A 26,084-nucleotide genomic window follows, 5' to 3' on the forward strand; every position below is an offset into this window, starting at 1 on the left:
CAACTTTCTTTTTTTTATGGGTTGGTTAGGTGTTCACGGAAGAGGTGGGTCTTTAGCTGTTTTTTGAAGATGGTGAGAGATTCTGCTGGCCGGATTGAGGTTGGAAATTCATTCCACCACCGAGGAACAGTTAGTTTGAACGTTCTTGAGAGGGACCTTGAGCCACGCTAAGTAGGTACTACTAATCATCAGTCGCTAACTTTTGTAGCTCATCTCTGTATTTCTTTGCAAATTCCAATGTGGCTTTCTGATTCTTACTGCTATTGAATGGTTTGAATCTTGGGGTATGGCCCCTATATTTCTGCTCTCAAAGTCTTATTCAAACAGTGGATTGTGATACCTTCATCCCTGCCCTGTGGAGGTTGTTGGTGATGTCACTGTCTGTTGTTTTTGGGTTTTCTTCACAGGTCTCATAATATGTCTCACAATCAGCTGTTTTCCTTGGCTTACCTATTCTGTGTCTGTTGCTCAACACACCAGTGGTTTCTTTCTTTTTCAGGGCCTTCCTTGATTTTTCCCCCATACACAGCTCTTTTATCTGATATTTTAACAACATATGTAGTCTTCACAGGTGAAACCAAAGCCTACAAACACGAGTAAATGCTATTTATTGTTTAAACACTCAAACAGGACACGCCTGGCTAAAATGAAACACCTGTCTGTCACGTTTCAATATTTTTGCTTGCCTACAAATTGGTTGGTATGATAAAATGTGCTATGTTCCATGTCGTTTAACACATCTACATATAAATACCAGAAAATAAAAGCTGAAATTCTAAACTCTTCTCATATTCATCTTTTGATCTCAAACCGAAATGTCTTCAGTCTACAGCAAAACAAAAGAATTGTCCTTGCTGTTCCAGTAGTTTGAGAGGGGACTGTATAAACTGATTCAGAGTTGTGGAAAGGTTGTTTTCAATATTTATTGTGTTGTGTTGGCTTTAAGGCCGAGGGCTATTGTGTTATGAAATACTTTGCAATATCAAGGGTTTTTGGTAAAGATTTAGTTCACCCTCTTTGTTTTTCAGTCTGCTGCATAGTCTCTGTGTGCATGCAAGTTGGTTAAGTAGGCTTTTTGAATCCATATATGCCCGTATGATTATGACACCCCTGCATATATGCTGCCCCTGCATCAAACCATTTTTCACAGACCATGCACTTACATCAGCATTTATGATCACTGCACTAGCAGAACCAAACAAAACTACTTAACTTTGAATGCATATACACCAACCGTACCGCCTGGGAAACACGGGAGGTGAACGATAGGGTGAAATAAGTAAACTAACAAAACACTTGATATTGCAATATATTTCATAACACAATAGCTGTATGACTGAAAACCCAACACAAACAAGAAACATTCAAAACACATAATGCTCAAAATTAAGGCAGTTCCTCATACCCATATGCAAATTGAATTCAAAAGCCATGCCCCACACCAGTAGTATAGCATAAACTGTATGCATTTAAACCTCACACGTCTTGACACGATTTCAACTTTATACAAATGTATTATTTTCAACTTTGCTTCTAATCATATGCAAAGAAAACAGACAAAATTCATAATAATATTTACTGAACTGCTGAATAATTTCAGTGTGTATATCATTCAGCTTGCTTTGACACAAATGCACATGCTCAGCTCACTATCAGAGAGGGAGAGTATAAAAACCACAAATAGTGTCACATAACGGGAGGCAAGTTGGATGCAAGTGCAGATTTAGTTTTAATAAAGGACAAAACAATACACCAAATATCAACTATGAACTCGTGATACACCGTTAAGGCACATAATCATGTCATAAACACAGCCATGGAAACAAGGAGCACACATAAAGACAAACACTGCAAGACAATCAGTATGTTTATATGGACAACAATAATCCGACACTAACCTGGTTAAGACAATACTCTGATTAAGAAACTACCATGTAAACAGCGATTATTGATTACCTTAATCAGAGTAAAGTCATACTCGAAGTAAACACTAATCGAATTAAGACATGTGGAGTATTCCTATTTTAATCGCATTATCGACATGCATTATAGACATTTACTCACCTTAATCACACTATTAACATCATGATGGAGTGTTCACCGCATTTTGCAACAAGACACACATACGGCAGTGATCAACCGTTTGACGGCAAACAGGAGAGCACAGCTGCGTCTGAAACCTCATCCTTACCTCCTATATGGTAGGTGAAATACACATATTTAGGCTACTATATAGTAGGTAAGTACAAGGTTTCAGACGCAGCCCATGGCTTCAAGCAGTTGTCTAATAGCAGGTATAGCATGACAAATAATTAACTGCACTTGAAGCTTTCGTAAAATTAAAAACGAAACACCCAAAACTGTATATGGTACCATAACAAAGACAGACGGCGTGGCAAGGGTACGTAATGACGTGTGCCATTAATCAATCTACAGTGAGGGAAAAAAGTATTTGATCCCCTGCTGATTTTGTACGTTTGCCCACTGACAAAGAAATGATCAGTCTATAATTTTAATGGTAGATTTATTTGAACAGTGAGAGACAGAATAACAACAAGAAAATCCAGAAAAACGCATGTCAAAAATGTTATAAATTGATTTGCATTTTAATGAGGGAAATAAGTATTTGACCTCTCTGCAAAACATGATTTAGTACTTGGTGGCAAAACCCTTGTTGGCAATCACAGAGGTCAGACGTTTCTTGTAGTTGGCCACCAGGTTTGCACACATCTCAGGAGGGATTTTTTTCCCACTCCTCTTTGCAGATCTTCTCCAAGTCATTAAGGTTTCGAGGCTGACGTTTGGCAACTTGAACCTTCAGCTCCCTCTACAGATTTTCTATGGGATTAAGGTCTGGAGACTGGCTAGGCCACTCCAGGACCTTAATGTGCTTCTTCTTGAGCCACTCCTTTGTTGCCTTGGCCGTGTGTTTTGGATCATCGTCATGCTGGAATACCCATCCACGACCCATTTTCAATACCCTGGCTGAGGGAAGGAGGTTCTCACCCAAGATTTGACGGTATATGGCCCTATCCATCGTTCCTTTGATGCAGTGAAGTTGTCCTGCCCTCTTAGCAGAAAAACACCCCCAAAGCATAATGTTTCCACCTCCATGTTTGACGATGGGGATTGTGTTCTTGGGGTCATAGGCAGCATTCCTCCTCCTCCAAACACGGCGAGTTGAGTTGATGTCAAAGAGCTCCATTTTGGTCTCATCTGACCACAACACTTTCACCCAGTTGTCCTCTGAATCATTCAGATGTTCATTGGCAAACTTCAGACGGGCATGTATATGTGCTTTCTTGAGCAGCGGACCTTGCGGGTGCTGCAGGATTTCAGTCCTTCACGACGTAATGTGTTACCAATTGTTTTCTTGGTGACTATGGTCCCAGCTGTCTTGAGATCATTGACAAGATCCTCCCGTGTAGTTCTGGGCTGACTCCTCACTGTTCTCATGATCGTTGCAACTCCACGAGGTGAGATCTTGCATGGAGCCCCAGACTGAGGGAGATTGACAGTTCTTTTGTGTTTCTTCCATTTGCGAATAATCGCACCAACTGTTGTCACCTTCTCACCAAGCTGCTTGGAAATGGTCCAAGCCCATTCCAGACTTGTGTAGGTCTACAATCTTGTCCCTGACATCCTTGGAGAGCTCTTTGGTCTTGGCCATGGTGGAGAGTTTGGAATCTGACTGATTGATTGCTTCTGTGGACAGGTGTCTTTTATACAGGTAACAAGCTGAGATTAGGAGCACTCCCTTTAAGTGTGTGCTCCTAATCTCAGCTCATTACCTGTATAAAAGACACCTGGGAGCCAGAAATCTTTCTGATTGAGAGGGGGTCAAATACTTATTTCCCTCATTAAAATGCAAATCAATTTATAACATTTTTGACATGCATTTTTCTGGATTTTCTTGTTGTTATTCTGTCTCTCACTGTTCAAATAAATCTACCATTAAAATTATAGACTGATCATTTCTTTGTCAATGGGCAAACGTACAAAATCAGCAGGGGATCAAATACTTTTTTCCCTCACTGTATGTTCTATAACATGTAAAACAGGAACATTAAAGGAATATTATAAAAGCAACTCATGTAAACACCTTAATCACAATATTGTCTTATTCAGAATAAGGTCAATAATTAGATTATTGCTGTCCATGTAAACATACAGTACCTTTACATGGACAACAATAATCCAATATTAACCATATTAAGACAATACTCTGATTAAGAAACTACCATGTAAACAGCAATTTTTAATTATCTTAATCCGATTAAGGTCATACTCGAAGTAAACACAAATCGAATTAACACATGTGGAGTACTCCTGTTTTAGTCGCATTATCGACGTGCATTACAGACATGTAAACACCTTAATCACACTATTAACACCGTGTGAGAATTTTCACCGCATTTTGCGACAGGATACGATCACACACGGCAGTGCTCAACCGTTTTACGGCAAAAAAGAGAGCACGACTGCATCCAAAACCGCGCACTTGCCTATTATAGGCCTGTAGTAGGAAAAATACATGTATCTCGGCTACTATATAGACGGTAAGTACGCGGTTTGGGACGCAGCCCACGGCTTCAAGCAGTTGTCTATTTGCACGTACAGCATGACAAATAATTAACCGCACTTGAAGTGTTTGTAAAAAAATTTAATAAAACCACCTAAAACTGTATACGGTACCATAACGAAGATGAACTGTATATTGAGACGTGAAATTCTGGAGGGACATCGGACGATGTGGCGTGGTGACATAATGACGTGTGCTGTTAATTGAACTATGTTCTATAACATGTAAAATGGGAACATGAGAGGAGTATTTTAAAAGCGACTCATGTAAACACCTTAATCACATTATTGTCTTACTCAGAGTAAGGTCAATAATTAGATTACTGTTGTCCATGTAAACGTAGTCATAGTCAGTGAGTGCTGCACAAACCATGACTAAAATGTTAATAACCCAAAATGTGAATCAGGTGTAACCAGTCATGTGGCACGATCATGTGTGTAGTAGTGGCTGCTGGGAATCATAATCCAAGGCTAGTTCCAGCATATCCATGACAAATAGGCATCAGGTGTGCCACATTATAATTTGCTCATTCCCCCACACTCCCCTGCAGACATAATTGTCAAAAGATTGTTTTCTTTTTGTGATCAGATTCACATCCATGATTGCCTTTGCAGTGTTCTGTTGATATAGTGATATAGGAGTGCACTCCTAAGAAAAGAAGGCATTTGAGGACAACACCACATTCCACAAACGATTGCCTTTGCCTACCCCTGGGTAGTCCAGATGTTAAACTGGATTTTTTTTTTTTTTTTTGTATAGAATTTTGTAGTTCCTTTCAATACATGAATTTGACTGGTTAAATATGAGGACTGAAATGAGCAATCTGGATACAGGTTTTGAGTGTCTAAAAACTGAATGACGTCTGAATTTGAATTTGTGTACACTGTAAATATATTTGAATATATAATGTATTTTTTTTTTTTTGAAAACATGAGTTTTATACTGTGAATCTCTGAACACTGAAATAAAGCTAATTAGAACTTCAAGGAGATTCATTCAAAATAAATGTATTACAGATTTTGTGGTTTTGGCCTAAAATATTTCAGTTTAGTTAATTCAATGGTAATTTGCATGATTTATAATTCAATGACTTTTATTAGTCATTTATTATTATTTTTTAATTCAAATCTAAATAGTATTTTTGCTTCCATACAGTATATGTCTTAACATTCTATGGCTTTCTGGTCTTGTCAGTCTCAGAATGTTCTAGAAACTTCACTGCTCTAAGCGGGTTGATCCAAACGCCAGGCTTCCCTGATAAATACCCCAACAACCTGGAGTGCACATACATCATCTTTGCACCAAAGATGTCAGAGATTGTGTTGGAGTTTGAGAGCTTTGACATGGAACCTGACATGAACCTGACACCAACTGGAGCCTCATGCCGATTTGACTACTTAGAGATCTGGGACGGATACCCGACAGGTATAGAGAGAAAAGCCCCATACATGACCCATGACCATAGAGCTGTGAGGTGGCAATGCTGTAGTGATGGGAAGTTCGGATCATATTATTGACTCGGATCTTTGAATCTCGTTCAGCAAAATGAACAAATCTTTTTTCAAGTCTTTTCGTTCATTTCAGCAGAATATAATTAAAATCTCTCTCTCTCTCTTTCTCTCTCTCTGTGTGTGTGGGTGTCCGGAAATGAATCACTCTCTGAGACAACTCATTGTTCCCGAGTCATAGTAAAGATTCGTTCAAAATGAACGAATCATTCATGAATGACACATCACTACAGTGCTGTGGATCTGCATGAGTCAGAATTAGTCACTCAATAATCATAATTCTTTTAGTTGCATCACTAAGTAGTTTATTTACAATTTTTATATACCATTAATATAAACAACTTGAATATCTATATGAATATAATTTACAATCTGTATTTTAAAAAATGTTAATCAATCATGTTATTTGCCCATCATGTTATTGTTGCTTAATTAAAAGTGCAGTTGGCTTAAGGTTATTGCTAACAGTCGCTTTAATGTTAAAGGCAATAATTGTTTACCAACATAATAATGAGAAATAAAATGACAGTGAGGGAGAAAATGGGTAAATAGGCAGTGTTAACACCATGTATTGCATCTTATTGAGATTATGTGATACTGACAGTTTAATGTGTGTGTAAACTATACATGGTTCTTGATGGAATGAGCACTCTCTCTCTCTCTCTCTCTCTCTCTCTCTCTCTCTCTCTCTCTCAAGTTGGTCCTCATATTGGAAGGTATTGTGGTTCCAGAAGTCCAGGCCGGGTTGTGTCATACACTGGCATTTTGTCCCTCTCCATCCACACAGACAATGCCATCACAAAGGAGGGCTTCTCATCCACTTACAGGATCCATTCCTACCAAGAGCCGACCCATGAGCAAGCCAGTTAGTAGTGCTCACTGTCAATCATCCTGTCAGTTATTATGAAAAACAATGTCCTTAACATTTATTATGTTGGTAAAGGTTTTTTACTCCTGAGTGGCATAGCTATCAATGCATCTGCCCAATCCTCAGCAAATTGTGAATTTGTATACTGAGAATGCTATAGCTATCTGTATCTAGAGTCTGAGCAAGCACAATTGGCCCTGCTTTGTGGATGGAAGGGATGTCATTTCTTCCACTGCAAATAAGAGTGACCCTAGCCAACCATGGGTGTCTTTTAACTTGTATATACAGTACAATACTGTAGCTGTTTGCACTCTCCTACTCTTACATCCAGATTTTACACATTGTCTGAGCAGCAGTTGGAAAAGATGTGGTGACTGGCTTTACATGGCTTAGGGAAGCACAAAACCCCTCACTCTCCCAGCTAAGTAACAGACATATGATGGGGGAACTCATGGATCCTTTTCAGTGTCATCGGGAAACCTGGAGCCTATCCCAGGGAGCATCGGGCAGAAGGCGGGGTACACCCTGAACAGGGTGGTCAGAAATATGAATGTTCAAAATCTTGAATAATCGTGATCAGAGATCTTTATACAGCTTTTTGGAGTCACATCATAAAAAAATCGACAGTAGAACTCATGGCTATGTTTAATAGTGAAAGTAAGAGTATTTCCATATGCACAATATGACGAGAACTTACACGAACTTAAACAGCTGTGTGGCCTAATCAGTGTGCGGCTAATGTAGGAAATTTAGCCAGTGGGGGACAGAGCACAGACACACAGGAGGCCGTTTCAGTGTCTCTCATGGAGAAATCTTTATTCACAAATGGGTCGTGAGAGGGTGTGTGTGTGCGCGTGTGTGTCGAAGTGTGGGTGTGAGGTAGGTGAAGTGTTTCAACGCCGCGGGGTTGCTTAGGGCGTGCTGGGGGGTTTTCCGAGTAACAGGGATCCCATCCTGCGGGTGCAGCCAGGGGGCGGAGTCTTTGCTCGCATCAGGATTGTTTGTAAAACACACAGCATACCGTGGGCCTGTTGCCACAGTACCCCCCTCAGCTCTGAGCCTACTACCATCGTGTGTAGGACCCACAGGGTGTCCCGTCGTAAGAGGCCATCTGCATTCCCATGTTGGGTCCCCGCCCGGTGCTGGACCTGGAAAGAGAAATTCTGTACGGAGAGGAACCATCAAGTTACCTGGGCATTAGTGTCCTTGGCCTTGGCCATCCACTGGAGTGGGGCGTGGTCTGTCACCAGGACAAAGTGCCGCACGGCCAGGTAGTACCGTAGCTCCTCGATGGCCCACTTTATCGCTAGGGCCTCTCTCTTCACGGCTGCATAACTCCTCTCAGCTGGGGACAACTTTCGGCTAATGTAGAGGACCGGGTGTCCCTCCCTGTGGAAGGTCTGGGAGAGGACCAGCCCGGTCTCGGATGCATCTGTGTGCACGGTGAACGGGAGGGGGAAGTCCGGGTTACGTAGCAGGGGGGCGCTGATGAGGGCTTCCTTCAGGGCTTGGAATGCCTGCTCTGCACCTGTAGACCATTTCACCTGGCCCTTCTTTGTGAGATCTGAGAAGGGGGAGGCTACAGAGGAGAAGTTAGAAACAAACCTACCGTAGTACCCCGCCAACCCCAAGAAGGCACGTACCTGTTTTTTTGATGTAGGCCGGTGATAACTCTTCACTGCCTCAATTTTCTTTGTCTGGGGCTTGAATAAGCCCTGGCCAATATGGTACCCGAGGAACTGTGCCTCAGTCAGCCCCAGGTGTCACTTTTTGGGGTTGGCTGTCAGCCCGGCCTTCCAGAGCTCCTTGAGCACCTCCTCCAGTTGGAACAGGTGGTCCAACCCAGTGGAGGAGTAGATGACCACATCGTCCAGGCAGGTGGCTGCGAAGGCATGATGGGGTTGCAGGACAATGTCCATCAGCTGCTGGAATGTCGCGGGTGCTCCATGTAGCCCGAAGGGGAGAACCCGGTACTGCCAGTGGCCATTCGCCATGCTGGAGGCCGTCTTCGGACTCGCCTCTGGGGCCAGCGCCACTTGCCAGTATCTCCTGTACATACCCGATGACCGAGCGGAACGGGGAAGGCTGTCTTCCCATGCTTCGCGTGGCATGTCCAGCAGTCCACGAGGTCACTGTCCGAAGAGGAGCTCAAAGGGTGTGAAGCCCGTGGATGCCTGGGGGCACTCTCGGACAGCAAAGAGGACGTACGGCAGGAGGAGGTCCCAGTTCTTCCCTTCCTCATCTACCACCCAGCGCAACATCTTCTTCAAGGTCTGGTTGAACCGTTCGACCAGCCCATCTGTTTTTGGGTTGTAGATGGTGCCTTTAGGGGTTTCACCTGCAATAGCCGACACAGATCAGACATAAGCTTTGACACAAACGGGGTTACCTTGGTCGGTTAGGATGTCTTTAAGGATCCCCACATGGCTGAACAGGAGCACCAGTTCTTTAGCGATGTTCCGGGAGATGGCTTTACACAGTGGTACCGCATCGGGATACCTGGTGGCGTAGTCCATGATTACCAATATATACTTGTGACCTCAGGCAGATTTTGGGAGCGGCCCAATGAGGTCCATGCTTATCCTCTCAAAGGGGACGCCTATGATGGGAAGCGGAATGAGGGACGCCCGCAGGGGCTTCCCTGGGACCATGCGTTGGCATTGGGGGCATTGTTGGCAGAAGCCCCGGACCTCTGCGTCCATGCCTGGCCAGACAAAGCGGTCCTTCAGCTTCTGCAGGGTGTTTCTTGCCCCGAGGTGGCCCCCGGGTGGATGGGCATGGGCCAGGTGCATCAGTGCCGGAGTTCTGGCTTTGGGGACGACCAAGAGGTCCATGGTTTCCCCTCTGCAGTTGGTCCGGTGGTATAGTAGGTGTCCTTTGACCAGAAAGTAGGAGGAGGGGAGTCTCTGGTTCGGGCTCTGATCGACCCCCTCGATCTGATCAGGGCCCAACAATACTTCAGGCGGCTGTCCTGTTCCTGCTCTTGGCCGAAGTTCGCCTGCTGGTTTATCTGCTGGAACACAGACGAGAGCAGGTTAGAGTGTGTGTGCACCTTCTGTCCCGACGTCCTCCTCGCCTCGGGCCATGTAGGCCTGCCACACTCGTGCTTCCTTCACTCGCTGGGGCGGTTTCGGCGGGTCCAGTCTGGGGAGGACACGCCCTGCTGGCCAGGTTTTCCAGGTCTTCTTTGGCCCCCTGGTGTGCCTTGGTCGGTCTGGGCTCATCCTTGGGTGTCCCATAGTCTGGGCAGCCTTGGTAGTCCTGTCCCTCCTCACTGAACACCTTGGTGGTCAGCGTGCATTAAAGGGTGGTCAGTAGTTCCCTGGCTGTCCTGGGGGCTTGCATTCCCATGACCTGGCATTCTGCGGGTGGCCTCAGGAACCGGTCCATGGCCACCCTCTCTAAAACCTCGGTGGCGGAGTGCAGGTCTGGCTGGAGCCACCTCTTGGCTAGGTGCAGGAGGGTGTCCATCTGTCCACATGGCTTGGCCCCCAGCCTGTAGCTCCACCGGTGGAACTCCGCCGCCGCCTGGAGGGGGTCCTGCCCACATTATGCCAAGATCTCTATTTACTGCTCTGTAGTCCCCTGCGTCCTCTGGAGTGAGGGCATAGTAAGCTGTGCATGCCTCTCCGGAAAGCAGTGGGCCGAGGATGCGTGACCACTCTTTGATAGCCCAGCTCTCCCGGTGAACGACCTGTTCGAAGGCTTCTAGGTAGGCCTCAATGTCGTCCTCTGGGGTCAAGTGGGGAAGCAGGTCCTGGGCTTCTCGACTGGGATCAGGGTGAGGAGGGCGGCCACAGAGCTCATGGCTTTCAGGGCCAGCAGCTCCCGGGTTGCGACCTGTAGGCTCTGGGCGAGCTGCTGTGTTATCATCTGCTGCTGGACGCTGGCCTCCATTAGTTGCTGCAGCAGGGAATCCAACTATTGAATTTTTATTTTATTTTATTTTATTAATTTTTTTATAGGGGCGGGTCTGTGCTCATGCCCGCATCCTCCACCAGTGTAGGGAATTTAGCCAGTGAGGGGACAGAGCACAGACACCCAGGAGGCCATTTCGGTGTCTCTCGTGGACAAATCTTTATTCACAAAGGGATAGTGAGAAGGTGTAGGTGTGCGTGTGTGTTGAAGTGGGTGTGTGAGGTGAAGTGTTTCGTCGCCACAGGGTTGCCTAGGGCATTCTGGAGGGGGGGTTTCCCAAGTAACGGGGATCCCGTCTTGCTGTCAGGAGAAGCTGTGGGTGCAGCCAAGGGTGGAGTCTTCGTTCACATCGGGATTGTGTGTAAAACACACAGCAAAGGTTATCGCATGCACACTGAGAGCCTCCTCTCCCTTGCGAGCGGAGAATCACCCCTGTCGCCTGCTGGATGGTGGAAATTTTCCATGCTGCCAGCCATTCAGCAGCCGTGTATGTGTCGACGACCCCACCTGCTGCCATGTGTTCTCCGGCTGTCCAAAACATTGGTGGTGCTGAAGCAGAGCTGTCGCTTCAGCACCCCAGCGGCAGTCACGGGAGGAGCGATCTTTGTTTCTTGTGCATCGGCCCCGGGCCTGTCGCCACACTAATCAGATTAAAACACATGAAAAGATAAGTCCATAAAGAAAATGTGGTGAAAATACCTTAATTTAAATATATAGTAAAATTAATTAAGGGCATTACAAAACAACTGTAAGGGGGAGGAGACACAGAGAAAATGCTTTGCTAAAATGGTCATAAGATGATGCCAACTTGTGAGACTTCCAACAGGACAATAAAATGGAAGTGCTTTTTTGAATCACCTTATTTCATCAAGTCATGATAAACCTCTTCTGTAACTGTGTAATACATGGTCAAATAGTCAATTATAACTGTTCATATGAACTGAGGTCCAAAGCCATCTTTATGGTTTTTAAGTCGTACTATCCTTAGTAATCTCAATGATCTTTAGGCTGCACCATGTGGGGCATTCCTCAGCAGCAGTGAGTGATCTCCAACTGATGAGAACTCCAACAAAGAAATAGGGCATCAGGATGGATTGGGCAGGTCCAGAGGGCAGAAGGGGCCAGGATCACTGGTATCTCAGAAGTAGCATTTGTAGTTCTCTCATGTATAGAGAGAGAGAGAGAGAGAGAGAGAGAGAGAGAGATCGAGCTCATTAGGTATGCTTATTGTACTTTAGTGGTTGCGGACAATGTAATTTGCATGAAAGCAGGGACTCCGGCAAAAAGGAGAACCACAATGAACATGGACAAGATGGCACCCTGGGACATAAGGCGGCCAGCCACTTCACTGTCAACAAACTTGAGTGAACATGTGAGAGTAAGGGGGCAACAGCATCCAAACATCACAGCTTGCCACAACACTCTATGCCTGTGAGCCCTCCAGATCTGCTCCTTTACCTATGAAAAAAAAACTATTCACAAAAGGCTTGACTAAACAAATATGTTTTCAGCCTGGACTTAAACACTGAGGCTGTGTCTGAGTACCAAACCCAAATAGGAAGGCTGTTCCATAACTGCGGGACTTTGTAAGGAAAAGCTCTACTGCCCTGCTGAAGCCTTCACTATTTAAGGTACCAACAAATAGCCTGCATATTTTGATTGAAGTAGGCATGGCGGATCATAAAAGACCAAAAGTTTGCTCAGGTACTGTGGCATAAGAAAATTTGGTGCTTTGTAAGTCAATAGTAGTATTTTATGATCAATGTGGAATTTTACTGGGAGCCAGTGCAGTGTGTATAAGATAGGGGTGATGTGGACGTATCTTATGTAAGGACTCTTGCAGCTGCATTCTGGACTAACTGGGGCTTGTTTATGAACCTGCTGGAACAAACAGACAGTAAGGCATTACAAAACTAATAATAAAGATAGATAGATCGCTTTATTGTGTGTTACTAGTAAATAGATAGATGGAGAGAAAGTAAATAAATAAATGGAGAGACAGAGGGATACATGTTGATAGATGGAGAGATCCTTACTGTAGACTGAAGGAGAAAGAGTGATACAGGTAGATTGATAGAAAGAAATGTGGAGACTGTACTGTACTGGTATATTGATAGAGAGATGGATGGAGTGTGTGACCCTGTGTGGTTGCCTACCTTTGCCTAGTGCTGAGTCTGCCCCTGACTACCGGAAAACTGCAAGTCAGATCTGTTAGAAAAAATACAATATGAGCAGTCTGAACAGCCTAAAGGACTCTGCTGAGTTTAGTGGAAGTAGCTGAAAGGGAGGAGTTGGAAATTTTGCCCAATTTGAGCTATCGTAACAGGAAAACTGTCATTCCGATCAGTTAGAAAAGTCACAGCATGTTTAGAAATTTGGGGTCTTAGAAGAATAATAAAAACTAGATAGATAAACTTCAACATGACCAACTTTGATGTTGGCTTGACACAGCCAAACTGAAAGTTTAAAATCATTATCAGTTTGATAGATAGATAAGTAGGAAGACAATACTTGTAGAGTTGATCCATGGACAGATACTGTCCAGTGTCTGTGGGCAGTATATGGGTGCCAGTACTTGCACTGTTGATTAGATAGATTGATAGTTAGCCAATACTTGTAGAGTTGATTAGATCAACAGATAGAGAGGGCGCCAGTACTTGTACAGTTTGATAGATAAGTCCAATCAGTTATGAAAAATAGACCATTACCAGTCTGAAAAGCCTGAAGGACTATGCCAAGTTTGGTGTAAATAGCTTGGAAGCTCAAGGAGTTATAATAGTCAGTATTTTTTTAATGCAAGTCAATGGGAATTTTGTTAATTTTGTGCTTCCGGAATTATGTAATTCCGATCACCTAGAAAAGTCATAGCATAATATGCTGAACGTCTGTGCCAGGTTTGGCACATGTAGCTTGAAAGTTTTTGGAGGCGTAGCAATTCAAAATGTTTGGTCTCAGAAGAATAATAATAACTAGACAGGTAAAGTTTGTCAAATTATTTATAGTTCAAAACTATCACTAATTCAATTTTCTGATACACTACTCATGAACCAATAACCCAGTAAATTAGCAATTAGTGAGTTAACAATTATTTTAAAACTTCTTAACATAATAGAAAATGTCAAACACTCTTGATGGCTAGGGGTAGACTACCCTGCCACTGATACAGTGCCGGAGATTATTCTGCTCCATAGTGAGAACTGCCTATCTAACTAACATAGTCCCTTAATGTCACAGGTTGTCTCCTGGTCTTTTGAGGCCTGGCCACAGACTGTCCTCTTTCAGGTTCTCTTCACACTGCCTTTCCGAGAGGTTGTCCGGACCAGCCAAGATATTAGTCTCTACCTGCATCTCTGTTGGGATCCATTTCTTGACAAGAAACATGTTGCATGCTTTTCACTCCATGCTTCTCAAGAATGATTGATTGTCCTTTCCATTCCCTCACATGGTAAAGCTCTGGCTTGAATGTAGTGGACAATTGTTCCTCTTTGGCTGTCTGAACAACACCTGATCTCCCTCCTTGATCGTACTTTCCACAGCTCGCCTGTTTGGTTTTTTTTCCACAGCTCATCTACCCTTTTCCTTTCTAGCAGAATCACGGCCTCTTACCGCAATGTCACTCGCTTCAGGTAGACTGATAGCTAGCTCCCCTGGCAATTTCGTATGGAGCTGGCGGTTGAACAAGTAACTCAGAAGGGCTGTGGCCTGTAACAGAATGTGGTGTGTTTCTGTAGGCCTGTAGAAAGGTGTATATTTCTGTGCACCAGTCAAAACCTTCAGAATGAGCTGCACGTATGGCCTGACACAATGTTCTATTGACAATATGGTGTAACACGATGGTGATGAACTGCATTGACAGCCAGGAACGCATTAAAAACATTGGATGTAAACTGCACAGCATTGTCGGAAACTACTATCTCAGGAAATCCGTGTGTGGCAAAAATCTGTGTCAAACACGTGATGATGTTACTCGAACATTCACTTCCACTCAGAAGAAGATGAACTTGCTAGTGCACATTTAAGAGCATTGAAAGTGGATTCTTGCTCTAGCTCTTGCTCTTCATTCCATGACCAGGTGCATGAAGACCTTGTGAGTCTCCTCAGTGACTCTGCCAGAGTAGCCAAATTGGGGATGAAATGCACACAGTAGTTTACAAGGCCAAGGAAATTCCTGACTTCTGTAGCATTTGTGGGCTGTTGTGTATCTGTTACTGCCTTCAATTTGGAATGTGCTGCTCCGATTCCATTTTTGGAAAGTACGTGGCCCATGAATACCATCTCACTCATCCTAAAAACACATTTCTCGTTATTTCATGTCTATTGCTTCTCTTGCAAATGCCGTAGTACTTAGTATAAGTGAACATTGTGCACCTGCACATTCTTTCCAAACACGATAGTGTCATCTGAGATGTTGTGAACCCCATTTATGCCTTGAAGCACATGTCGTATAATGTGTTGGTATGTCTCAGGAGTTGAAGAAATGCCAAACATGAGCCTTTTGTACCTCCATAATCCAGTGTGTGTGACAAATTTGGTTAATGAACGTGACTCTAGTTTCAGTTCAATCTGATGATGGCCCCATTTTAGGTCCAGTTTGGAGAACACTTTGGCTCCAGTCATGTCCTCCAGTATCGATGGTGGGAATGTGGTGTCTTTCACGCACCACAGCCTCATTGACTCTGTGCATGTCCACACACATCCTGATGTCTCCACCCGTTTTGTGCACCAGAATTGCATTTTGTCATGTGGCGCCTCATTTGTCACTTAATTCACTTTGAAGTCTGTTTTTGAAGTCTGTTTTTGTCTGTTGACTGCTGCAAGTGGCCTATCTTGCCACAGTTTTCCTTTGTAACGGTATACATTATTGCAAGATGTCCAGGGCGGCCACAATGGTGGCATGTTAATGGAAGACCTTGAACTTTGCTGTGTAGAGGCAGATAACTTGTATTTTGATTGTGACATTTTTTAACAGAGCATTGTTTTGATTGCACAGGTTCACTCATCCCAACTGCATTGGGTCAACAAGTGGTCTTGAGGCTAGCAGACTGATTAGATCAACACAAATGCGGATTGTTGCTTGTCATAATATTGTCTGCTGCTTTTTTATTTCTTCATTCTGTCTTATTTTTGTGGCAGCTTTGCATCCCAAGTGAGCTTCTCTATTTTTGCAGCTTGTTGAGCTGCAGCTTCCATAGTTCATGCAATGTCTTGCAAGCTAGATAATGTGAGATCTTTCTCTGCAAAGTGTTGTAGAAGTGCATTTGTCAATGACTTGATCACAAATAAAATCCTCCTTGTGATCACCAAAATTGCAAGACAGGGCCAATTGCTTTAATCTGCTTACAAATTAATCCACTGAGTCACCTTGCTCTTGCACAGCTTGCCGAAATATGTCTCTCGTATGGGACATTTTTCTGCGGAGTAAAATACTCATACAATTTCCTCACTGCTGTGTCAATGTCTTCCATATTGAATGTCTTCAATATTATCGCCTGTGTCTTCTATAGTGTCAAATATGTCTGAACTGCTCAAATGAAGCAGCAACGCACGTTTTTGAGCATTATCTTTAATGCCAGTAGCTGTCAAATAAAGTTTGAAACTGCTCACCGATTTGGCCCACCGGGATCCAATGTTGTTTGTGTGCATATTGAATGGAGCAAGAGGGGGTAAATTCAGCGGCATCAGCATACTGTTGTCTTGCTCTTATTTTTTTTGCCCTTTTTCCTGTTTTCCGGCTCAGTGTTCCAGCGCGTACGAACGCTAATCAGCATTTAATTGTACTCTTTGGTAGGTCTGTGATCCTTGTCGCCAGATTTAGTGTCACGCACACACTCAACCAAGTTTAATAAACTGCTATCCACCGACTTCCCTGGCTTTCCTGTATTTTTCCCCCACTTTGCCCACTAGGGGCTGTTGGCTCAAATTTAGCCTATTACCCAAAAACATTTCAAATTCAACCTAGAAGCCAATACTCACATCTACCTCTGAGCCCAGTTGGAGATAGAAAAAATACACCAGCTGTGAGTGAGAAGAAGCAAGGGTCCAGCTTTATTGTTCCGTTCCACCACATGAGATCCACACCGATGAGAATTCTCAGAGGTGATCCCAATACCCTGAGCTTAAGCTCCAGTATTTATACTGTATTTACACACTAAATAACCCATATGTTTCAAGAAGACTATAATCTCACTACCAATAGGGTTAAAAAAGAGCTCATTTACCTTACTCTTATGTTCCAGAAAAGGGCTATTTCACTTACACATAGAATTGAAACCAGGGGTTTTAATTTACACATAAAATCAGAACCCAGGCATTTCTAATAACCAAGAAAATAAAAACACAGAGTTTCTAGTTACTCAGAGGATCAGAAACCAGAATTTTCAGTTACCTAGGGCATCAGAAACCAGAATTTTCAGTTACCTTAGGGCATCAGAAACTTCAGTTTTCATTTACCCAGAGAATAGACCGTGGACAAGACTAAACAACCTAGAGGGACCTTGGTCTTATCGTTATCTCGAGGGGGGGGGGCAGTTTGACCCAGCCACCCTTATAACTGGCTCTCTTCATGGTTCTCTTAAAATTAAGGCCTTCCTTGCGAGACGAGAATCTTCACCATCTGAATCATGAGTAAGTTATATTTTCCTGTATTTCTAGTTTTTATTTTCAGATTTACTCTATATCTCTTATTATATATGCTGCTTGAAAAACCGGTTTACTGTACTTCCTACTTCTTAATAGCATTTTTATAAAAAAGTATATATATATATATATATACTTTTTATTATAAGACATTACCCTTATAATATCTTAATATTCCTTTTTATTATTCTTATAAAGTTATAATAGTATGTGTGAGAGAGATGGTGTGTGTGTGTGTTATGTCTATTTGCCCGCCCTTGACTGTACGAGGGTGTGTGTGTGTGTGTGTGTGTGTGTGTGTGTGTTTTAGCACTCCTCAGCTCGTACACTTCTTTCGACTTTTTGACTAACAACCCATAAAGATCTTTAAAGTGTTTTTCCAATTTATCCACCTCTGACTAAAACCGCCCGTCGTCAGTCCCTTCTCTCTCCGTTACTGGACCTGGATCTGGATCTGGATCTGGATCTGGATACTCATTACCAGCTTGTGCATCTCACTGCTGATATCATGATGCTACTTAACTATCTTCGCAGCACCCCCCCTAGGAATAGAGATCCGGGGTTCCCCCCTCTTCTTCGATACAGAATCTGCCCCATGAACGTGCGTGTTGATGCCTCTACACAGTCAGAACCAGAACCCCCCTCCAGCTTCCAGTCCGAGGATGATGTTGTCTTCTCTGATCCGGGCCCCGACCATTCGTCCCTCTTCTCACCTACCAGTCCGCCCAACTCTCAGTGGTCCGTTCACTTCACCCTCGCTGATTTCCCCATGTCCCCAGGACGCACCCCATTTTCTTCCCCCTCTCGCTCTCCTCCAGACTACGCACCCACCCGTCCTGTGAATTACCAATAAAATTACATTTTTACTCATACTAAGTATCTGTAGGTATCTGTGGAAAAACTGGTTCTGCCGCACCCCATGGCCGTCCCCCGCTAGCTGTCGGAGGATTACTCTAACGAAGCCATAATCCCCGCGCCCGTCCCCATAATCAAATGGGTCCCTTACATTAACCACTTCTACGCAACACTGATCAGAATAGGAGCTGAGGAGGTTTTGTAGACCTGGTGGGAGACGTGCTAGTGTTGTGCGCCCCGGGGTCTCATAGTAGATTGGCAGCTGGAGAATGGGCCTTAGGACCCCCCTACATCCACTTTGCGCCGGACATGTGTAGATGTACCTAGCCATAACTCTTAACCCTTAACTTACTTCTCCTTTCAACTATATATATATCTTATTTCGAATCTAACTACCTTGATTATACGTTTGTTTGCCTACATCGATTATAAGTGTGAGTAACTGAGTTCCCCTAATCATTCATTACTACTACTACTGCCGTACGTATGAGTGGCCACTACAGTAACTAAGTACTTGATCTACACATCCCTATCTTTCTCAACTAGGCCTGTCAGCCCACAGTTTTGTATTTGTCGGGACCTGCAGATTCTTGCTTCCCCTCAAAAACCAAACCCCAGTCTTTCGCAGTCAGGGGTGGGCGAAAAAACCTCCTACGAGGAAAAATTCCCACCCTGCCAGCACTATGCTTGGCAGCACCATTATACTTTTCTCATGCCTGAGTGCGTCATATCACAAACATTTTATAACATTTTATAACAATACTTGACAGTCTGTTGTATGCAGTATCTCTCTGTATGCTGGTTGTCTTCAGCTCAAGCACTTTACGTACTGTAGAGAGCCACCCTTTGGGGAGAGGCTAGCACGTACACCCAGGGTATGGATCTTCACATCTTCTCATCCTGTCTGCCACTGACTGAGCAGACCCCCCGTTGACAGCAGTTTCGTACACAGCAGCTTCGTACCGGACCTTCACGTGTTCCCCACCATCTCGTCATTGGAGGATTGAGCATCCTCCAGGGGTTGCATGTTCTAGTCCGCTGTAGTGCCCTGTAGTCAGCATTCTCGTAGTCAGCATTCTCTCGCTGCTCCGGGTCTCCCACCTCCGGGTGAACACCTCCCCCCGTTGAGGTGGTGACGCCTCACACATAACATTGCACTCAGCTCTGTTCCTGTGAATATATAGCTCCATACATAATAGTTAGTGGTCTCATATATGTTTTTGATTCATCTGCAATTACTCCAGCGGCAGTCCATCATAAGGAACAGACACAGACATGGGTCGACCCGTAAGCATTTCATGCGGTGTTAGATACATATTGTTGTTAGCCTGCATGTGATAGGTCATTAGTGCAAGAGGAAGAGCATCTACCGAAATACGTTTAGTATCAGCACAAATTACATTAACTTGAGATGGTATGACAGATCTGGGACCTATCCCTGGTCAAGGAAGAAATTTTCGAGCACAAATATCACACTTAGATTATCCTCCACCGTTGCCTGCAAGTACAGAGACCATTCCTCTACCTTCCCCCTCGCACACTGGCTAAGATCATGGGCATCTGTAATACATACAGCAAGAAGTGCAGTCAAAATTCAATTGAACTATTTGTTTGATAAGTGGCGTTCCAACGTTTTTTTTTTGTTGGTTTTTTTTTTGTTTTTTTTTTCTTTTCCCTAGAACCTCATTGCATTCAAACAACTCTAAACAGACGACACAATCCATGGGCCTAAACGTCAGTATTTATCTGTATATTTATATTTTTTAACAATTCTACCCTTAACCAGGTTGCATTCTTTAGTGATAGACTTCAATTCAGCCAATTGGGCAGAACAGGGTGTTCATAATGTTTGTGAAATTTCAGACCCAAAACTTTTAAGCTCAAGGAAATACGAATTTCGGCTGGGCAATCGTGAGTGTTCTCAGTGACTGGCTCCACAGAATTAATTACACCACTACAACACTACAGTTGGTGTGTTAGGCATACTAACAGGTTTAAGAATTTTAGTTCGGGTGGTACATAGATTAACCCCATATCCCCATATCCTGTTCTTTCAAAATAGAAATGACCTGGTGTGATGAACGTAAGATCGATGTGTGAGAGAGCAATTTTCCCAATGATCCGCACTAAGAGAGCATCTCCAGCCTGGCAATCCTTGTGCCACCAAATCCAATGTTTTCAATACATAAACTTCAGCCCTGTAAGCGCCCCATTCTCCTGAGCGGGGACCCCCCCAGCAGCACCCCCCCTTTTCAGTCACATGTAAGACACAGTCTTTGTTGTAGTTTGCCAGCCATAGTACAGGTGCAAAGCATAGGTCCATTCAATGTCAGGCTTGTCCAAAGAACACCCGGATCCCAGGATGTTGTCCTTTAGTGAGCAATCAGTGATCTCCTCCAGACTACGCACCCACCCGTCCTGTGAATTACCAATAAAATTACATTTTTACTCATACTAAGTCTCCCTCATGTTTATTTCATGTCATTTTTATCCACAACAGGGCCCACTATTCTACAGACAGACAGATACTTGTAGAGTTGATTACATAAATAGGGTGCCAGTACTTGTAGACTTGGCATCCATATAATACCCATAACACAAGTCTCTTCACTGAGGTGAGCGTTTTGATATGTTACATGTCATGCAGTGGTTAGCAGAGCATTAGTAGCCTGCTAGCGAATATTCTTTCATTCTTTATGCGCAGTCATTCTATTGAGAAAAAAAACACAGCAGGTATTACCTCATTGTTATTATTATTTACACAACAAGAAAGGGATATAAACTCTGAATGAACTATAACAGATCCTGCTAACTCTCTACAGGTTCATTCTTGAGCCTAGTCTAACAATACGCCCCACTCTAACACAGTCCTGTGTGTTTCTTGACTATGTCTCATCTTCTGCCAGTTGGCCCCTTCAGAATGTAATATTGTGGTGTGTCAGCAGGGCTAGTGACTCTGCCTGTGGGAGATGTGTTCTTTATCCAGACTGTTTGTCCTGTTTGTAAGTGCTGGCTTTGTTTGTGCTCTGTAGCATCTGTTGTACCACTTGGTCTGTTTGTCCTTTAACTCTGTCTTTTTTCTTAAAGGCATTAAGGTCTGGCCAAAGTGGTTTGAGTGTGGCTGGACTTACAGGAAGTGTGATGTTTGGTCCCATCAAGAGTTGTGCTGCTGAAGTTTCAGAGGCTAAAGGAGTGGCTCTGTAGGCCAGGAGTGCTTTGTGAGGGTCCTTCCTTTGTCCTCAGTAATAATTTAACAGTTTGTACTGCCCGTTCTGCTTCCCCATTACTTTTACGGATAGTGGGGGCTACTTGTCACATAATGAAAGTCGTAAAGTAGTCTTTAAGTCTTTATGTCTGCAATGTCAGATGCCACAAACTTTGGCCCATTTATCTGTGACCATAACCTCAGGGACTCCATGGTGAGCAAAAATTGCTTTGAGTCTCTCTATGACAGCTATCATTGTAGTAGTGAGTGAAGCAACTTCAATGTAGTGTGAATAGTAGTCTATCACTAGCACATAATTGTTCCATCTGACACCACCCTCTGCCATGGTCATAAAGATAAAGGGGTGGTCAGCAAAGGCTCTGGTGGACTGTGGCTGTTTTTGACACACGTTCACAACTACTCACTTTCTCTTTGCCTGGCCACCACACTGTAATTTGTGCTCTTGCCAAGCATTTAGTGTGCATATTATGGGGAATCACAATTTTTTTGCCTTTCATCAGCAAACCTCCACCAAAAGCAGGTCGTGCCTGTGTTGCCAGAACAGTGTCAGGTTTGGTGGAATGCTTTTTTTCTGTCCAACCTTGTGTGTACATGAGAACTCGACTGTCTGCTAACTTCATCCTCCTCTGGAGGCCTCTTTATTTGTGCTAACTTTCTGGGTGTTACAGGCAGTTGCTGAATGACATGGTCAACATAAACCCTTACATCTTCCTCCATTTTGAATTCTCCCTCTACCAGACTGTCTCAGAGTCGAGCTCTTGAGAGCACATCAGCTGTAATTAAATTTTTTCAGCCATATGCATGATTTGGTAGGAGAAACGCATAAGCCATAATCTTATGAACATAATCTCAAAACAAGTGGTCTTGAGGCTAGCAGACTGACTAGATCAACACAAATGCAGATTGTAGCTTGTCACAATACAGATTGTATTTGAATAATGATTGTATTTGTGGATTGTAGCTTGTCTGCTGCTTTTTTATTTCTTCATTCTGTCTTATTTTTGTTTGCAGAGAAAGAGCTCCAGGTCTAATTGTAATCTCTCCGACAGTTCATCTCGTATTCCAACGACCAATCTGTCTCTAATCCTATCCTCTTGGAGAACGCCCTACTAGTAGTAGTGTGTTACATAGTAATGTAGTGTAAGGGTCCACTCACTGGTCAAACGACGGTATCCAATGATGTGGTAGAAGGATTTCTGTGTGTTTGACAATGTGAATACATTTAGATTATTAAATTTGTCATTCCAATTCTGTTTGACACTCTCTTAAATAAAATCTAACTCCAATTGTAAAAACCTCAATGTTGTATTTGTTTCCTAGTTATTTGTACCTCACTTTTGATATTTTAGATTTGATTAATTTTAGTTTATTTTTTTATTTACTTTAAATTGTGCTCGTTCATTTGGATTCCATGTCGTTCAGAGTCTCACGCCGGTCGAGTACGTGGATCTCACGATCACAAACTTACCCGTCTTGGTCATTAGCCAGAGGTAATCAACTAATACTATTTAGATGGCTGCCCATGCTTGCCCCTTTTCTAAAAAGTACTTTGTTTAGTCCCCTTAGATAGTAACACTTAATTATAGTAATGTTATTTCTAGCCAGAAGTCATGACCACTAAATTGACAGAGACAGACCAATAATATAGGATGGCTTAGTGGTTAGCATGTTTGCCTCACACCTCCAGGGTTGGGGTTCGATTCCCACCATGGCCTTGTGTGTGCGGAGTTTGCATGTTCTCCACGTGCGGCGGGGGATTCCTCCGGGTACTCCGGTTTCCTCCCCAGTCCAAAGAGATTCCAAAGAGATGCTGATTGGCATGTCCAAAGTGTCCATAGTGTATGAATGGGTGTGTGAATGTGTATATGATTGTGTGCCCTGCGATGGATTGGCACCCTGTCCAGGCTGTACCCCACCTTGTGCCCGATGCTCCCTGGGATAGGCTCCTGAAAAGGATAAAGTGGTATAGAAGATGGATGGAGACCAATAATATCTGAGCTAAAATTAGCTTTATATAATCATGCCATGCCTATGTACACTTAACTAGAAAAATTATTACAATATCCAGAGGTTTGGCCTGTACTAACCTGGTCACAGATTTCCGGTAACAAGGACTTGACGTAATCTACTAGAGACAATAATTTCAGAATAAGTCAGAATATAATCAAGCCTAATAATTTATTTAACCAGGTATGAACACATCCAAATCCAATACTACTATTAATAATAAAAAGAAAGAATTACATTCAGCATTGCCTTACCAATCAAATTCAAAACATAATGATACAACATAAGAAAGTCAAAACTTACATACCTGGTAGAGAAAAAGTACACACAGTAATTGTGCGGGAGATCTGTCTACAGATTCCCTGAATCTTTGGCCAGCTCTCCCCTAAATAACCAGATGCTCTGTGGGTCCACCAAATGGTGTTGTTTGTGATTATAATTTGATGTCTGTGGAAGGATGTACCTTATTTACATACAGGAGGTTATTTGAATGAGGGACCCTGGGAGGGTATGCCTTTAACGGCATGCAATATTTTTATTTGAACTGCTGTTCATGGAATGAGACCATATTTTCCAGATGCACTGAGACCATTTGCATGATAGCAAACATGAATAGTCAACATCATATTGACATTAAAGCATGTTATGTCATGCATATAGATCTTGGGTGTGTTTAAGGTGATCTCATCACAGAGAGAGAATGGTGTGAGGAGAGAGGAGGAAGTTAACAATGTAGTGAGGACCTGAGTCTCCACTCAGCATGATATGCTATTTCCAATGGAGATGCTAATTTTTAAGGTGATCTCAATACAGAGAAAGAGAAGGGTGTGGGGAGAGAGGAAGAAAGAAACAATATAGTGAGGATCTTCTAGTCTCCACTCAGCATGATGTGCTATCTCAGGTGAGGATGCTAATTCTGTGGGAGAGAGTGCGAGTGTTAATTCCCATGAGAGTTCTTTTTCCTCAAATGCCAGTTCTCTCCAGGTTCAGACATCTTGCCACCAGCCTTACAGTAGTAATGTAGTACTGTAGTTCTGCTACTTTATGTACTTTAATGCTTCTGCCATTTCACCAGGCTCTTGGCACCTTTTGTTAAATTTAGCCCTCTTATAAATCACATTGTGCTTGCATACAGAATGTTTTTCAAACACTTTCTTTCTGTCTTTGTCTGGCAAAACCAGCGTACTCATAATGACGTTGGATTTATCACCCATTGTGTAAATTAGAGAGTTAATTAGTTTGTTTTCTTTTTTTCATGTGAAGTTTTGCGGTAGTTCAGGTCACCAGAGGGCAGCATGGAAATAAGTGAGAGAGCACCAGGAACACAAAAATAAAATAGCAAGGGGGAAAAGACTGTGAATGGCTGCAAGGTAAACATTTAGAATGGATACGCTGTTTTCAGTATACTCGCCTGAAAACTTTGACTTCCGCGATTTTGACAGTTGGCCAAATTGGATTCACAGATTCAAGGGACTCCAAACTGCTGCGGGTATCAGTGAGAGAAGCGAGGAGTATTTACACTGGGACGTATTTCAGTGTCTAAATCAATGGCTGTTAATGGGAGTTTACACACCCATGCATAAAACGTATGGCATCAAAGCGGCAAATTTCTTTAACGTCTCAGGGTTTTTTTTTGGCTGACCAATGTGCCCGGAGCTGCTGAAGTTACATAAAAACCATAACTTTGTGTCACTCAAGCACAAAACTGTCTTGCCCATATCAGGCGATACCTGAAGAAGAAGACAAAGAAGAAGACGAGAACTTCATGACTCATTTAGTAAGAGTATGTTGTGGCTATTGTTTTGACGACACTGAAATGCAAGCATATACATCCCCAATTCCAAAAAGTTGGGATGCTCTGTAAAATGTAAATTAAAAGAGAACACGATATTTTGCAAATCTCATAATTTGCAATTCACAATAGAAAATAGAATAGCTTTAACCAGAATTTGTGGATGGCCTGGTGAACTGTGTTCACAGACAATGAGTTCTGGAGGTGTTTCTGAGCCCATGCAGTGATTTCCATTACAGAATCATGCCTGTTTTTAATGCAGCGCCACCGGAGGGCCTGAAGATCACGGGCAAGCAATATTGATTTTCACCCTTGTCTCTTGCGCACAGAGATTTCTACAGATTCTCGGAACCTTGGATGATATTATGTACTGTAGATGATTAGATATTCATATTGTAATTTTACATTGAGGAACATTACTCTGAAATTGTTCCACAAATTGTAGATGCAGTTTTTCACAGATTGGTGAACCTCTGCCCATCTTAATTTCTGAAAGACTCTGCCTCTCTAAGATACTCTTTTTTTTTTTTTTTACCCAATCATGTTACTGACCTGTTGTCTATTAAACTAATTAGTTACAAAATGTTCCTCCAGCTGTTTCCTTTTAGTAACACTTACTTTTCCGGCTTTTTGTTGCCTCCGTTCCAACTTTTGTGAGATGTATTATGGCCATGACATTCAAAATTACCTTA

The 26,084-nt window shown here is 43.1% G+C and overlaps 1 protein-coding gene across 5 annotated transcripts in view; it reads left to right on the forward strand.

The window, feature by feature from the left end:
* LOC108280422 (neuropilin-1a) overlaps positions 1-26,084 on the forward strand; it is a 132,989-nt gene that overhangs the window by 26,734 nt on the left and 80,171 nt on the right. For 4 of the 5 annotated variants that reach the window (XM_053673507.1, XM_047162618.2, XM_017495370.3 and 1 more), the window contains exons 4-5: positions 5,777-6,007; positions 6,788-6,955. The exons of the other annotated variant lie outside the window; for it this stretch is intronic. In XM_053673507.1, coding sequence (XP_053529482.1) covers positions 5,777-6,007; positions 6,788-6,955 — 399 coding nt within the window. The remainder of the gene's footprint in view (positions 1-5,776; positions 6,008-6,787; positions 6,956-26,084) is intronic. 5 annotated transcript variants of the gene reach the window in all.

Source organism: Ictalurus punctatus, chromosome 20 (assembly GCF_001660625.3).
Source record: "Ictalurus punctatus breed USDA103 chromosome 20, Coco_2.0, whole genome shotgun sequence".
Classification (NCBI taxonomy): Eukaryota; Metazoa; Chordata; class Actinopteri; order Siluriformes; family Ictaluridae; genus Ictalurus; species Ictalurus punctatus.